The 16,364-nt window shown below is 45.6% G+C and overlaps 1 protein-coding gene and 1 pseudogene across 1 annotated transcript in view; one reads left to right on the top strand and one right to left on the bottom strand.

Annotated features, from left to right (window-relative positions):
• The window catches only part of FER1L5 (fer-1 like family member 5), a 51,456-nt gene extending 35,521 nt beyond the window's left edge, over positions 1-15,935 (bottom strand). Inside the window, exons 1-14 of the mRNA XM_024571827.3 lie at positions 15,851-15,935; positions 14,280-14,332; positions 13,579-13,670; positions 12,750-12,858; positions 11,541-11,595; positions 10,994-11,103; positions 9,005-9,133; positions 8,273-8,335; positions 7,253-7,303; positions 3,121-3,151; positions 2,383-2,498; positions 2,059-2,179; positions 1,594-1,646; positions 327-395 (exon numbers count right to left, since the gene is read on the bottom strand). Of these exons, the coding sequence (XP_024427595.2) occupies positions 327-395; positions 1,594-1,646; positions 2,059-2,179; positions 2,383-2,498; positions 3,121-3,151; positions 7,253-7,303; positions 8,273-8,335; positions 9,005-9,133; positions 10,994-11,103; positions 11,541-11,595; positions 12,750-12,858; positions 13,579-13,670; positions 14,280-14,332; positions 15,851-15,935 (1,137 nt within the window). The remainder of the gene's footprint in view (positions 1-326; positions 396-1,593; positions 1,647-2,058; positions 2,180-2,382; positions 2,499-3,120; positions 3,152-7,252; positions 7,304-8,272; positions 8,336-9,004; positions 9,134-10,993; positions 11,104-11,540; positions 11,596-12,749; positions 12,859-13,578; positions 13,671-14,279; positions 14,333-15,850) is intronic.
• LOC139440892 (ferritin heavy chain pseudogene) lies at positions 4,253-4,800 on the top strand (annotated as a pseudogene).
• Positions 15,936-16,364: the final 429 nt, after the last annotated feature.

Raw genomic sequence — 16,364 nt, 5'->3', positions numbered from 1 at the left:
AGCTGTCAATCTGTTCAGGGCATTTGGCCTAAGAGATAATTCATAATACAATTTAGGATAAGTCTTTAAAGTGATTGTTTTGTTTTTTAATGTAGGTGAAAGGACATGTTTAAGTTTTCTGGAAAGTTGAACTGTATGACCCACTCATTAATAGTGGATACAGTAAGATTTTCCATAATAGTCCTGGGCTTCCTCATGCTCCCTATAGGCAGAGCCCTTGCCCTTGCATGCTTCTTTGTCCATCCTTCCATCCAGACCTCTACACACACCAACACCCAAACATCCCTTCTGTTTGTGGGGCAGGGAAGGCGATGGGATGGCAATACCTGAATCTGGAAGGTCAGGATCTGGTTCCAGATTGGATTCTCTGTTTGGCTCTTCACCTGTGTCTTAAGCTGGGAACATCCCAAAGCAGTGTCAGTGCCAGCCTGTCCCCTCTTCCTTCCACAGACCTCACCTTCCAGCCCTTCCACTCTGGCCCACAGAAGGATGCTGTCTGCAACCCAGGGCTGATCATGGGACTCCCTGGTCTAAAGACACTTGAATAACTTCTAAACAGCTACAACTTTAGTCTTCTGTGCATCTACCCAGGTCCAGATTGCTTAATATTTGTCCTCAAGTCAGCTTTTAATAGACTGCATTTTTAAATAGATGTAGGGCTCTAACTTTATTTATATGAATACATACACATAGATTGTGTTGGCGAAACTCTTAAGATCTAACAGAAAAGTGATCAAAACAACTCTGGCAGCAGCAGCACACGTGGCATCCCCTTCTCAAAGCATCATTTTTAAATCCAACCTTAATCTAAGCAATCACGTCAGTGAGATCAAAGGTTTGTTAGATTGGTTAAACTTTCTAATAGACACTCAGAAGAACACAGAAATATTAAAAATTTGGAGAAATTAGGTGCCATCTACCACTCAAGATCATCTCACTAGACTGGGAATACAAACCACCTTCAGTGTGTTGGTTCTAAGGTCTGTCCACCAATCCTTTGGTACTCTTTCCTTCAAAAAGTGTACACTAACCCCTCTTCCCTTATGTATAAGCTGCATTTAATAATTTCTAAGAGGTAGAATGTAGCAAAAATGATGGTTTATAAATTCTGAGACTAGCTTTAGCCAAGCATTCCCCAAATTTGAACATAGGATTCTTTTTTTGCACAAAATATCCATCAGCACACTGAAAATGCTACTCTGTTCATAGAGGTTCATGGAATGTCAGCAACTCTCTTGCCAGAACCCTCAATTTATGGAAGAAGAAAACGAGTGTAGAGGGGACGTGACAGTTTCAGTGGTGTTCATTTGCTGGGATGTCGCTTCATTCAGTCATTCACTCATCAAGCATCTGTGTCTCTGGTTTTCAGAGGGCATCTTCTCCATGCTGGGCACTGCACACAGCTCTAGGACACAGTGGTGAAGCCATGGCCTCCAGCTTCACAGAGTTCGTGGTCCAGTGGGATCACATGGCCCATTAATGGATGAACTGGGAGATGATTTCTGGAGTTCTGCCTACCAACCCTGTCTTAAGCCCATGCTATGTTTTTCTAAGTGACCATTTCTCTAAGCCACATACCCTTTCTGCACTTACCTTTTCCCCAATCAGTTCCACCTCCAACATAGGACTCACTAAGTGGTGTTTCTCTGTGAACAAGAAGTTAAAAGATTTCTGAGAAAACAGCATTTTTTTTCTTGAGAAGGAGGAAAAGGAGAGGTGACAGAACAACTTAAAACCCTCCTCCATAATGTGATTGGGTGCCCCCTGGTCAGACCCCTCCCATTTTCACTCTCTCTGTGTGACCCATAATGACAGCAGGGGGCTGGCATAGGGAACCTCTGCACCTGAGCATCAAAGACAGGCCAGGGACATATGACCCATTTTAAAGGGTGTCTGTGGGGCCTCTATAAAACTACTCTTAGTGGATTTTTAGTTTCACCTTTCCCCTCCGCCCTGAATCTTAGGTTAGTGTCCCCATGGAACGGGGAAGCCCTAGCGGACCTAGGGTACCACTGTGTAGGGCACCTGAGGGTCACACCCTCCCTGCCACCCTCTCACTGAGGTGAAGGTCCTCTGCGCAGTAGATGAAGAACTGTAAGTAGGCCATGCTGATGGGGACCATCGTTGACTTCAAGATCTGAATATTGTCATCAGCTCCATAGGGCATCTTTTGATCTACCTGGAAAGACCAGAGAGCTGACAGGGTCAGAGTCATGGGAGGTCACAGCCAAGGCCACCGAGGGGGAGTGAGTGGACAACCCTGAAGTGACACAGTGGACAAGTGAAAGCATGTGAAGATCGATGGCCACTTGGAAGGCTCAGGGGTGCCCTACAGAAGCAGCCAAGGTAGGAAATGTTACTGGGATGTGGGGGTAGCCTCACCAGTGCCTGATCTCCCACACCGAGGGCACAGATGGTGACCTTCAGGTAGCCTCTCACACCGCTGCTGGGTTCATTTGGCTGGCAGAGGCCTAACCATTTCCTTAGTAGTGTGTGACCTGGAGAGGCAGAGGGCCCATGGAACACCAGCTTCCAGTCTCCCCTGAAACCAGTCTTTGTTTGTGTGGGAGAGGGATGTGGAAACATGTCTCATATATTCTGATTGCAATCCAGTAGTATTAAAATGAGAGTCACTCTTACCATTAAGCCAAGAGAGTGTACTCATCAGGCTGTCAGCTATTGCCTTTAGAAAATAGGAACCCCTCTTTCCCATCCTGGGAACCTACAGTTGTTACTGTCCTGCTATGAGAAAGACAAGAATTTCCCCCAATTTTAAGTCCCAACCTCAACCTGGTATGTATATGGTGACCAAGTCACAGAGGAAACCTCTACTAAAACTTCAATTCCCCAACATTGGCCTCAAAAATAGAAAGTCAGCCCAAGGCCTCATTAAAAGATTAGTACTCGATCCAAAGGAATGTCTTCAGTTTTGCAGAGAAAGATGTTCTTATAAAGCAAGATAAACTACCATAAAGTACAGTAAAATATTATCAAGTACAGAAAATAATTCATACCCTTGAATACTCTCCCCATGTGAACACACATGGATTTTGTGATGTTTTGACACCTGGCCTGGGTTTTCTCAGAAGATACACATATTTGCAACAACTGTTTACTTACCTGGAGAATGGTAGATAAAACCAATATCTGTCTAAAAAGACAAGAGTGGAATAAAGATTAGTTAGGACTTCCAGCCAAGATTTGTAATACCAACTAAGCTGATGACAGTAGTAGCCACTTGCCTGCCCTAACTTTTTAGATCTTTGCAACAAGATAGAAGTTTGCCCGTATCACCGCCCCTTTACAGAGGAAGATACTGAGTTTGGGAGAAGTGCTCAACATCTTACAGTCAGGAAACAGGGAGGCCTGGATTGAAAGGACACTTCACCACCACTTCCTGGCCTACATAACACTGACTCTTTTCTCTGCCTGGGTATGGGAGGGGCTTCTCCTGTCCTGGGAAAGAGGATGACCAAGGGAGGAGTTGGCAGAGAGACTGAGTTTCCCCTTTACCCTGGGAGAAGGGTTCGACTGAGGCCAGAGAGATGTGGAACAGTATTGAAGTGGCGTTGGGGCAAGGTCACTCTTGTGACTCACATCTGAAAGGTCCACAGAGCAGTCCCCAGATCTTGTGCATTGGGGCTGCTTTGGGACCAGTTACCCTCCTGGATTAGGTAGTCAAAGATTTCTTAGATACAACAACAAAAGCACATCCATGAAAGAAAAATCTGAGAAATTGGGCTTCATCGAAATTAAAAGCTTTCAGTATTTGAAAGACACTATTAAGCAAATGAAAGGACAAGTTATATACTGGGAGAAAATAATTCCAAGCCATATATCTGATAAAGGACTTGTATGCAGAATATATAAGAAAATCTCAAAAGTCAACAGTGAGTAAACAACCCAATGAAAACAGCAAAAAATCTGAACAGGCGTTTTGAACAAAGAAGATATATAGATGGCAAATAAGCACATGAAAAGATGCTCAACATCATTAGCCATCAGGGAAGTGAGTAACCATGAGATACAACTACATAATTAGAATGGCTAAAATAAAAAAGATTGACTATAGACAGTCTTCACGGAGAGTTGTCATGGTTTTCTGCTTCAACAGTGCTTGTATGGCTCCCGGCACTCGACTCTCCATCCCAGCCGGCTGCCCAGATCCAATCTTCTCACAGTGCCCTCGGACCGCCCCAAAGTACCCACCACCACTCCAGAGCTGTGAAGCTGCCTGTCCTCAGCCGCCATCATGACCATGTCCATCTGGCAAGTGTGCCACACCTGTCACCAGGACTCGGAGGCCACCATCAACCGCCAGATCAACCTGGGGCTCTACACTTCCTATGTCTACCTGTCCGTGTCTTACTACTTTGACCATGATGATACGGCTTTGAAGAACTTTGCCAAGTATTTTCTTCACCAGTCTCATGAGGAGAGGGAACATGCTGAGAAACTGATGAAGCTGCAGAACCAACGAGGTGGCCGAATACCAAGGATATTCCTCCAGGATATCAAGAAACCAAAACATGATGACTGGGAGAATGGGCTGAATGCAATGGAGTGTGCATTACAATTGGAAAAAAAGTGTGAATCAGTCACTACTGGACTTGCACAAACTGGCCACTGAAAAAAATGACCCTCATTGGTGTGACTTCATTGAGACTCACTACCTGCATGAGCAGGTGAAATCCAATGAAGAACTGGGTGACCACGTAACCCAGATTGGGGGCACCTGGGTCTGGCATGGCAGAGGATCTCTTTAACAAGCACACTCCGGGAGGCAGTACAGAGACCTAGGCCTTAAGCTGCCTTCCCACAGCCATGGGAGTGACTTCCCTGGTCACCAAAGCAGCGTGTGCATGTTGGAGTTACCTTCACTTCTTCTATAACTTGTACCAATCATCCATTTATATCTTCTTTTATTTGTACCATTCCCTCAAGTAAAGTTTGGTACCCCCCCGCAAAAAAAGATAGACTATATCAAATGTTGATGAGAATGTGGAGCAACTGGAGCTCTAATATACCTCTGATAGGAATATAAAATGATAAAAATTGTTTAGAACTTTTGGGAAAAAATCATTAAGAATTTTCTTTAAAAGTTAAACATACACGTACCATGTGAGTTAATCATTCCGCTTCTATGTATCTACTCAAGAGAAATTAAAGCATATGTCCACATTAGGATTTATGCTCAATGTTATAGCAGCTTTCTTGTAATAGCCCAAAACTGGAAATAATCTAAATGTTCATCATCAGATGAATGGATAAGCAAACTCTGGTATATCCATACAGGTGAGTACTACTCAGCAATAAAAAGGAATTATATTTGATACATGCATCATGGATAAAACCTCAAAATAATTATGCTGAGTGAAAGTAGCCAACAAAAGAGTGCCTGCTGTATGATTTCATTTATATAGAGTTCTAGAAAGTGCAAAGCAGTCTATAGTTACAGAAAGCATACCATTGGTTGTCTGGGGATGGGAGGAGGCAGGATAAGAGTTAGAGGGAAGAAGTACAAGGGGCACAAGGAAACTTTTGGGGGTGATAGATGTGATAGATATGTTCATTATCTTGACTATGATGATGGTTTCAGGTGTCTATACATATTTTTAAGTGTATCAAATTATATATTTTAAATATGTGTAGTTCATTGTCTGCCAATTATACTTCAATAAAACTAGACGAAAACAAAACAAAACTCAGTCACCCCTAAAAAGCCCCAACAACCTTAGTCACCCCTAATGAAGCAGTAAACCTAGGCAGTGGTCATCAGTAGCTGTTAACAACAGAGACCAACAGACATTCTGTGCCTCCTCCTGAAGTCATCTTGCCAAATAATTGACCCAAGTCGAATGGAGCCTCTAGATGGAAATATCTTGGCAGGGAAACCTGTGAAATGAGCCCCTGGAGATGCAATCAGCGAAATACAGACTAGGGGAAACTCTATAGGACAAACAGATTTGTTTAACAAATAAATTGCAAGGAAAAAAAATGGAATGGGACCAACAGAACAGAAGAGACCTGAATTCACAAGACAATTAGGGGAATTTGAATACCAAATTAGAAAGGGTTTTAATTAAATGTGATAGCCATATTTGGTTATGCTTAATAAAATGATTTAGAATAATATGCTGAAATATTTAAAAATAAAGTGATATCATGTTCGAGATTTGATTCAAAATAATCCAGTGGGGTTGTGGAAATGGGCTGGTTGTGGATAAAAACCTGATTGGCAATGAATTGGTGAAGCTGAGTGTTGAGGAATTGGGAATTTATACTATTCTTTCTACTTCTGTGTATGTTTAAAATTTTCCAAAAAAGTAATATATTTTTTAAAAAGCTTAGGTTTCCTCTGCCCTCTGTATTTTACTCAACATTTCATATGGTTGGTCGTTGTCTGAAAACTGTGCCCTGGCCTTTGTGAAAAGCTCAACGTTTCTGACCTCCTGCCATCTACATTCTCTAGAATCTTAATTTCTCTTGGAGGGTCAGATGTGGGGAGGGGCAGTTCATGACTGTTTATGTGCTTATCACAAGGAGTGAGAAAGTAACTTAACTTTAATTGGTCCTAAATTTGCCTTTTCCAAGGGTGGAGACTTTTGTTGTGGGTTGTCAGATTTAGGAAGTAAAAATACAGATGCCTGCTTAAATTTGAATTGCCCGTAAGCAATGATTACTTTTCAGTACATATTTATCCCCTGCAATATTTCCTGAGGAGCCATGCAATATTTGGGACATACTTCTATTTACAAAGTACCTGTTGTTTAAGATTCAGATTTAATGGGACATCCTGTATTTAACCTGGCAACCCCACCTTTTCCTGATCTTCCTGGATTTGGGAAATCTTCATGTAGCCCTTCATGAAGCAAGCTTTGTCTGGATTTCTCCAACAATTAGGTTGGTCTTTTCTGAGTGCTTTGCTTCCATGTCCTGGAGGCAGAGGCTTGAACTGTGTCTATCAGATCATAAGTGCGGGGACTTCAGCAAGGCATCCAGCGCTTTCATGAATGTTACACACTTTAATCCTCACGACAACCGTGGTTGAGTAAGTTATCATCCTCCTTTTACAGATGAGGAAGTAGAGGCTCAAAATACTTGTCTAAGTCACCCAGTTGGCAGGTGGATCCAAATCTGGATCTTCCTGCATGCAAATTCAAGTCCTTCCCCCAGGGCTTGTGCATGGAGCCCAGGGTGGGTGGGTTTCTATGACCAGTTCCCCAAACCTTCTCCTTTCTCCAGTACTCACTTGGAATCTCCCGATCTCTGCATTGTATCTCATTACTGAGGAATTCATCACCTGAGGGAGAATTCCAAGAAAGAGCTCAGTTATTCACAGTCCAGTTTCCCCCACCCACACGGAGGAACTAAAACGGCACGTTCAGAATTCTCTAAGGTTTACTCCATGCTTCCTAATGGCCCATTCTGAACACCCACATAGGTTTTCTCCTTTAATTCTGAGAGAAATCCTGTGAGGTTTAGGTTTTTAGTTCCATTTTCCTGATGAGAAAATTGATTAGAGAGGTCAATTCACTTGGTCAACCCAAAGCCAAGGGTTGCACTTGACTCATGGTCTGCTATCTTGGTTGTTTCCTATGTGCTTGTGTTCTCACAAATGTGGGAATTCTTCGAGGGAGAGGCCTCCTCCTTCTCCTCAGCCCTGTACTGGGCACATAGGAGGCATATGATAAACACATTTTCACCACTGTTACCAGGCTCCCTCTGGTAGGGGAATGGAATGTGCCACGTCGAGGGGACATTAGAGGGGTCCTCTGGCACATGGGAGGAGACCACTTTGTTCACCTCGGTGTCCAGGTCAGGGCCTAACAGTTGGCATTCTATATTTGTTTTTTGTTTAAAAAAGTGTTTTTTAATTTATTGATTTGAGAGAGAGAGAGAGAGAGGGAAGGGGGGGGAGAGAGAGAGAGAGAGAGAGACACCAATTTATTGTTTTACTTATTGATGCATTCATTGATTCTTATATGTGCCCTGACCAGGAAGTGAACAAGTAATCTTGGTGCCTTGTGACAAAGCTCTAAGCAACTCAGCTACCCAGCAGCCAGGGCACCATTCCATATTTGTTGAATGAATGCATGAATGTGGGTCTGGGCTGCCAGGGAGTGAAGAAGGTGGTGGAGATGCTGCCTTGGGGTCAGAAAAACCATATGAAGTGACTCTGGCTCTATGAGTGAGGCTGGGGGAAAAACTAAAGCGCTTCCCAGAATTGAGGTGGGACAAGAGAGTGGACCTATCTTGTCTAGTTCTTCACCTGGATTAAGATGGTGTCATCGAAGAATTTTGCAGGAACCTCATGGAAATTCTGGAAGAAGATCTGAAGGACAGGATAGGGGTGGGAGTAGACAATGTTTCTTCCAACACTTGACCCAGTAAACTCAATAAGCCCAAAGGCTCAGAGTGGTGGGCTTCTTTCCATCATTTGCCCATTTCAATAACTCTCAGTTTATACTGCCCTCACACTCCTCCTCAGGAAGCAGAGGCCTGACAGGTTCCTGAAGGGTTTTCTGCCTAGATAAAGGGCAGGGATAGGGGATTACCAGAAACCTGTCGCGAGCAGCTCAAGGCCCAGCTAACCACCCTGGGATGGAGACTGGAGCCCCTGTGTCCTTCTAGATTTCACTGTCAGTCTACCACCTGCAGCAGTCGAACTTCCCTTCCCAAATGCAAACCTGGCTCTGTCACTCTCCTGCGTCAATCCCTCCGTGGCTCTCTAGTGTCATCCGTGACTGGCCTCAGTGCATTTTGCAGGCTCCCCTCCCCATGTCTACAGTTCTGTCAATAATTCCTGCAAATTATCCATCTGGATTCCCGGTGCCAAACACAGTGCTCTACCCTGTGCAGGTGCTCAGTAAGTGCTCGTGAAACACATGAAAACACCCTAGTCTAGAGGCAAGCTGGCTGCCTGCCTACAGAAAATGCCCAGCCCGACTGGGCCACGTGGCCAAAGTGTCCCATTCAGCCCTGAAGGGTACGTGTGGCCCACCTCATTGAAGAAAGGGTTGTTTCCCATCTTGGTCCGTGTGAAGTACTGCTTGCCTCCAATGACCACCTTCACCAGTGGCTTGAGGTTGTTGCCCATGAGCTGGCGGGCTTCAAACACCTTCACTTGGACCTACCGGCAACAAAATGAGACCCCGATGTTGGGGACCTGCGCTCCCCTTCCTTCACAAGGACTTTCTCTGAAAGAACCAAATAGGGTGATGAGAAACATCTACTGCGCACAGATGGAAGGAGAGCCCACAGGGAGAAGGCTGGCAGGAGCTGGATCCGCCTGCTTGGAGACAAGCCTGGGGATGGCCTTGGCCTTGTTTCTTTCTGGGAACTGTCACCTCTGCTGCTTTGCCCTTTTCATCTAGTGTGGACTTAATTTTTCTTTTCCACTGGTATGGGCTGGCTACAGAATAAGAAAAAAAGTCTAATGTTTCTGTTTGTTGATTTTTATCTACGACATTTTTAAGGAATTGAAAATGTTTAAGTTCCATGCAGTTGCATCTATAATCTGTGGTATAATCTCTGATTTGTGATTTCTTCTGCTGCTTTTATGTATATACTTTACTGAGACTCAGTAAAGGGACTGTAACATATGAGCCTAGAATTAGAAGGCAGGAGGGAGAAGAGCCGCTTGGAGCCACAGAAGATCCAGGCTGGCTGACCCTGGGGGAGAAGGAAGTAGTGATAGAAGTGGTGGCATAGTCATGGCAGCTTGTCGTCTGACTATGGGTTGGGTAGTAAATAGCACACAGCACTCCCTGACCAGGCCGTGGGTCCAGTCATTCTCTATGTGGCTTCCTGTGCCTTCTCAAGTCCAGAAGCCCTTCAGACACTGACGCATGAGCATCACACAAGAATGGACCAAACCAGCCTAACAGCCCTCATGTCAGCATTTTGTCCTAACCACTACGACAGAGGAAGGGGACCGACATAGGCACACTGACCTTCTATCTTGCAGTAAACTAACCTGGTGAAAAAGGATGGGGCAGAGAGGGAAGATATTCCGAAGGTAGCATGTACAAAGGCCTGGTGGCTAGAGAGAGCCTTGAAAACGGGAACTGTGAGTGGTCCAGGATATTAGTACAGGGTGGAGAGTGACAGGGACAATGGAGAGGGTGGCTTGGAAGGGCAAGGCTTGGGGTATCTAGGGCCTGGGAAGCCACTGTAAGGAGTTTGGCTTTTGTCTACAAACATTGGGGTGTTCTTACTTTTAAGAACATCTTTAAGCAGGTGTGTGGCATGACAAGAATGACATCTTTGAAAGACCACTTTGACTGAAGAATGGACAAGAAAGAACTGGAAGCCTGGAGTTTGGGAAGAACCTATCAAGGTGGTCCACGTAAGTGATGGTTCAAACCATGGAATGGAAGTGGTGATGGAGAAATGGGAGCAGTCAGGTGATATTAATAGTTGGCCTTGGCCAATGGCTGAATGCAGGGGGTGGGGTGAGGAAGAGGAGTACTCAAGGATGACTCTAAATTTCCTTAGCAACTGGCACGCTGAGGCATGCAAAACCATGGCAGAAATGTTAGGTCACAGGCTAGAGATCAGAGGGAAGTTAGGGGTTCCAGAATTCACAGTGGAACTGTGAACCTTCCCAGGATCCCCCTCAAACTTCCCTCAGCATCTCCCATACAGCTAATTTAACCTTGTATGTGGCTAGCCTTGTGTTGTCAATAATTCCATGGACTCCTGCAGGCAGGGCCCCGGCCTTCTGCTCTGTCTCTCTGGTGCCCACCAGGACCTGCTTGTGCACAGCCCACAGCACCTCCTATTGTCCCACTGAAACAGTCTCTAGCTTCAGCTATGTGCATAAGTGCCCCCAGAGTGGCCCCTGGACCAGCAGGAATGCAGTGAGAACCCGTAGCCCTGTCTGCAGCTCCAAGACTCTGCCATGACCTTGTGAAGAGGCAGTGATAACCTGGGAACACTGTGAGGTGCCAGGCAAATTACATAAGCTTTCCACCTGGAAGGTCCTCACCTGAAAGTGCTGAGGCTTTGAAGACAGCTCCTTGTGTGCAGCATAGCTGGGAACCATCAGTTTCTGCCTGGCTACTTCTCCTGCAGTTATGCCCAGGAGGTCTTTATCCCCTGGAGAAACATAGTCCAGGGTGAGCTCTCAGAGGCTGGGGCTCAGGACATTTTGAGGCATTTCCCCCATTTTATCATTCTATCCCCTGACTGAAAACATGGCCAAGACCTGACAGGGGCACGTGTCTGCTCAGAACATTCCATAGTCCCCCTATACCTTCAGTAACCCTAGGTCCCACTCTCCACACATGTGGGCTCTTGGAAATGGCCAACCTTATCTCCCTCTGCCACTCATTGGAGGTTGCATGTCTAGAGATGACAAATGGCTATTTTAAGGAGACAGATAGCCTCAACTAAGTTTCTGGACATCTGGCCTCTAGACCTTAACCTGATCACAATACTTCTATAGCCCTCAAGGATTGGGTCTTGATGGTCCCAGAATGCCCATCCAGTTATGCTTGGGGAAAGGCAGGGGTAAGCCCCATGAATAGATATACCTGTCTTCTCAATATCCTGGTTGGTCATGTGGGCCACATGTAGGGTAATAGTGCACTAAAAGGCAAAGAGAGGGGAGCTATAAGCCAGACCATGCAATCCTTGACTAAGTCACAGCACCAGAACCCAGCCCGGACTGGTGGGATCATGCCCAGTTCTCTTGGGTGGAATGATGCTGGCCATATTGCAAGGCCATACCATGGAGGCCTGTGCAGTCTGGGATGCAGGGAGGTTATAAACTGGTGGTTATAAACTGAGGAATTGTATAGACAAATGGACAATGGCCAGAGTGTGTATGAAAACAGAACTTGGACCCACGATCTGCAGCACTCAGCCCAGGAAACCGACTTACAGTAACCAGCCCAGGAAACCAGTGTGTTGTAAATCAGACTTATAGGAAGTCAGCCCACCAGCCCTAGCAACAGTCCAGGAAGCAAACAATAATGATTAGCCCCAAATGGCCAGAACTTGATTAATAACTGCAACTTCCCTCATTTTTGTTCTCACTTATAGCTTAGGACCAACCACAGAAAGCTAAATGTGCACCTTACCCAATCAGATAGGATGACTAGCTTCTAGTGAGATCGCTTACAGCTTCCCCAGGCCAGCAGCCTCCCATCCATATACACCCGAGCCTTCCCTTTTCTCTGCTATGGAGTTTTCCTTCTCCTCTGCCTGCATTTGAGTCTCTGCCCAAACCAAGTGATGGTTGCTGACTCCTTTTCTATAGACAATTCTGAATACATAGCATTTGCTGGCTTTCATCTGGTTGGTCTTTGCTTGTTTTTACACACCTTAATCACCTCCTGTGTAAAGCCTCGCATGACTCCCAAGAAGAATTATTCATTCCTTCTTGACCGCAGTGATCTAGCTCTCTTCACCCTTGCACATGTGTGCACTTGTCAGTGTCAGTGGTGCCTACTCCGACAGACTGTGGGTTTCATTATAGTACCCCAGGCCTACCACCATTTTAGACACCCACTGAATAATCAACTAAATAGTCTAAATGGGTAAGTAGGAGGAAGTATGGGTGAAGGGATGGGTGGGTGGAAGGGTGGGGAAGTCAGGGAGATGCTGACAGTGTGATGGGGCCCCTGAGGACAGGAAGCGCTCTTTCTGGGTGAGGTCACAGGGGCTCTGCTGGGGCAGAGTAGCCCAGTTTCTCTGGCTGTCCTCAGTCCTCCAGCCACCCTCCCTGGGGCCCAACTCACGTCTGTAGGCTTCATGGAATGGTTGAGTAGGGCCAGGTCTTTCACAAAAAGGACCTCTCTTGGTTTTTTCACCAAGGGCTTCAGCAGTATTGTGGCCAGGCCAATGAACCTGTGGAGATGAGGAGCAGGTATGGGTGCCTGAGCCAGAAGAAGGGGTGTCTTTCCCTGTCTCAATCAGGACTTTATGTAGAGATAGTTTCTCTCCTATAGGCTGTGTTGTCCACAGAGGGGCTGAAGGAAGAACAAGGTGATGGGGAACATCCACCAGAGGACACAGGGCTTTTGAGTCTCTGGTAATTGGCTTTGGGGATGCCTGGGCAGTGGGTACCCCAATTACTGGCTCTGCTTGCCCAGCCCCTTTCCAGTAGCTCTGCTCCCACACTCCTCCTGAATGGGAACTGTGCCAAGTTAGAGCTGATTCGACCAGTGGGTGGACACCTGACTGAAATTGGGCCAGATTCCTCTGTCTTAGGAATTTTGATCTAGGACACCATAGCTTCCATCTCAGTGGATGTCAGTCTCAACTGAATGGGGCCTTGATGGGAAGCAGGGACAGGCAGAGAGAAGCAGAGATTTGAGAGTCTTGTGGCTCCAGAAGAGACGGAACTGCTCCTGGGCTCCTGGGCTCCTAGTTCTAATTGATCTGTACTTCTAGACTCACTACCCTTCCACAAGTGCCTCCTGCCTACCCCCCCCCTTTTTTTTTCAGTAGCTGGATGGAGTGGATTCTGGTCCTTGTGTCTGAGTTATGGATTAGAGACAAGGAGATGCAGCATTTGCTGTAGCTTTAGTCAGAGAGTCAGGCTCCTCCTGCCTCTCTCTGTCTCACCTTTCTTTCTTTATTGAGCCCAAATCCTGAAGGATGACTTGCAGGAAAGAGTCATTCTGTAAGGGGCGGTTCCAGAGGTGCCAGATTAGGGTCTGTGGAGGTACAGAGAGATCAGTATCCCTCCTCCACTTTTCCCTTCCCACCCTCCTAGAAAATGAGGAAAGACGCAGACAATGGGCCAGCACTCTATTTCTCTTGAACTGAGGAACCTCCCTCAAGTCTAATTTCCTCAGAGGATGGAATAGCATTTGCTACCATCCACCAAGGTGCTGGGCATCCTACCTAGGCCCCCACAGCTTGAATGGCAGTATTGTGGGCATGTAAGTTAAGAGATTTGGGGACCAAGATGGGGGGGGGCGTGTATGAATGAGAAGTGAGAATGGATCCTGCACAGGGAGGCCTGTCTCTGCTTCAGATTTCTGGGGATATCAGGATGGTCAGGTTGGACAAGGTGAACCATACCTTGGTCCATACCCAGAGTTGGGGAGAAGGGCCAGGGCAGCGATGGGCAGATGTGGCTGCTGCAGCCCTCAGGTCTTCATAGCCTTGTCAGCTCAGAGGCCACTCCCAGCCAAAGATACCCAGCCTTGGGAAAAGCTTGTGAGGCTCCATGTTCTCTCCCTAGACTTATGAGCATGTTCTGACCCATCCTCGCTATTGGATGTCATTGCCTCTTCTAGGCTTACCCTGGTACATTTTACCTCATTCCATGTGGGGTCATTTCCCTCCACCTCACGAGTTTTCTTCTTGACATCTGCAAAGACACCCAGGGGGTGGCACTGATGACAGGATATATTTCAAAGTGTAGCTCAAGTTGGGTAAAGAAAGGTGGGAAGCTCTGAGATAACTCCAAGTCTATAAAAGCAGGTGTGACATGGCACTGATTCCTTCTTCTTCAGGGGGTTTCAAAATTTCTCACTTTTTATAAGAGTATCACCCCACATGACAGATAATTTTGGGGGTTTGTTTCCTTTTCTTCCTGAGTGTACAGTTTCCAGCCATCTTGCAGCCAGTGGGTGCCATGTGACTCGATCTGGCCAAAGGGGCTTGGGAGGGATTTTCACCACTGCCAGGCCTGGCTCCTAAAATCTCCCATGAGATTCTCCATTCTCCTTCTTCCCACTCTCCACATCCACATTCATGATCTGCTGGCAGGGTGGTGCCAGGGGGCTTGGCAGCCACAAGAAGCAAGCAGCTGGTCTCTAAACCACTCAAGAGAGCTGCCTGACCAGCACCATCCATGCAGGGCTTGGTATAAACAAAAGATAAACTTTTATTGTGTACTGGCACTGAGATGTAAGGGTTTATTTATTCTCAGAGCAAAGCCTAGTGTACCTGAAGAGACATCCCAAAACATCTAGAATGAATTAAAAGCTCTTTATCTGCTAAAATCCTCCTCCTCTAGAAATATCTTTAAAAAAAGAACAGCCTGTAGCCCTGCAAAGAACCACTAAACTGTTGAATTACTTTGAGATTCTTCCCAAGGAAAGAGTGTGTGTGTGAGAGAGAAGAGAGACTAGTAATAAAACGGCAGGGTTTGCATACTTAACTCATGTCTCTCATGGAAAGTACTTGGAAAACCTCACTTGCCTATAGCTACCTTCCCATGCTCTCCGCCAACAGATGGTTTATTTTTCCTTCTCTTCTTCCCCTTTGATCCCAGCTCTTTGTTATGAAGACATACCTAATCTCTTTCTTTCTCTCTCATAAACACTTCAACCCCCTCCCCACCTTTCTTGGACTTTTTACCTTATCTATACAAAATGGAGACAAAAAAACTGGCCTCATTTGCTTCATGTAATTGTTGTGAAAAGCAAAAATCATTATGTTTACAAAAATAGAAATTGTTGATTGTAAAAGTAATTAATGTTCTTGGGCAATTACTACAAGTTGTAGAAAGAGTTGTACATATATTTATTATCTCTTAAAATCTTCACAGTCATCCTATGGAGCAGGTACTTTTTTTTTTCTTTTAACCTGAATTTGTGGCACAGCCCTAGTTCATAGAATCTTGAGATTAATAATTTGAGAAAAGTATTAATCTTCTCTTTTTCTCATAACTATGCCCTGGAAAAAATGGGGGCAGAAATGTCACAATAAAAGAAATAATAGCAATAAAGATAACTTTTGAAAGACCTGAAGGTATATATGCCCCCACTTTCTGTCAGACAGAGTATCTTTCACATAATAGGACATCAATCATCTTATTTTTTCATTGAATACATGCTGCCTCTTGGGGAACCTCTCTTTCATCCAGGACCCTGGTGCTCACCTCTGAAGTAGGCAGACACACAGGGTCTGGGTAGGGGAGTTAGGGGTGGATTAATCTTTGCCGACTCCACGACAAGCCGCAGCATGTTAGCAACCTTCTTCCCTCTGAAGCTTCCTTCTTGGAGCACCTTGGTCCAAGTCTTCTTCCAGGGCTCCTGAGTCTGTTGCTTAGCAATAGAGATGATGTCACAAATGTGGGTGGTTCCTGGTTCTTGGGAGGAATGGAGGGGAATGAGAGGAAGAATAAATCAGAGTATGAAGCCTGTGGTTTCAGGTAACTAGGTCCCTAGAAATGAAACAATATGGTTGCTTCTCATTTCCTCTTTCTGAAACCAAACCCAAGTTCAGCTGCCTGCCACAATGAAAGCCAAACTTGTGAGACAGGGGCTGGTGAGAAGGAAAGAGATTTATTCAAGTGCTGGCCACCTGAGAAGATGGGGGACTTAGATCCTTAAAAACCCATCTTCACATCTCAGTGCAGGCAGAGGTTTCTATAAGGAAGGAGAGGGAAAGCA

This window comes from Desmodus rotundus, chromosome 5 (assembly GCF_022682495.2).
Source record: "Desmodus rotundus isolate HL8 chromosome 5, HLdesRot8A.1, whole genome shotgun sequence".
In the NCBI taxonomy this organism is placed as follows: domain Eukaryota; kingdom Metazoa; phylum Chordata; class Mammalia; order Chiroptera; family Phyllostomidae; genus Desmodus; species Desmodus rotundus.
The sequence above is the reverse complement of the archived record's forward strand: the minus strand, read 5'-3'. Positions and strand labels throughout refer to the sequence as shown.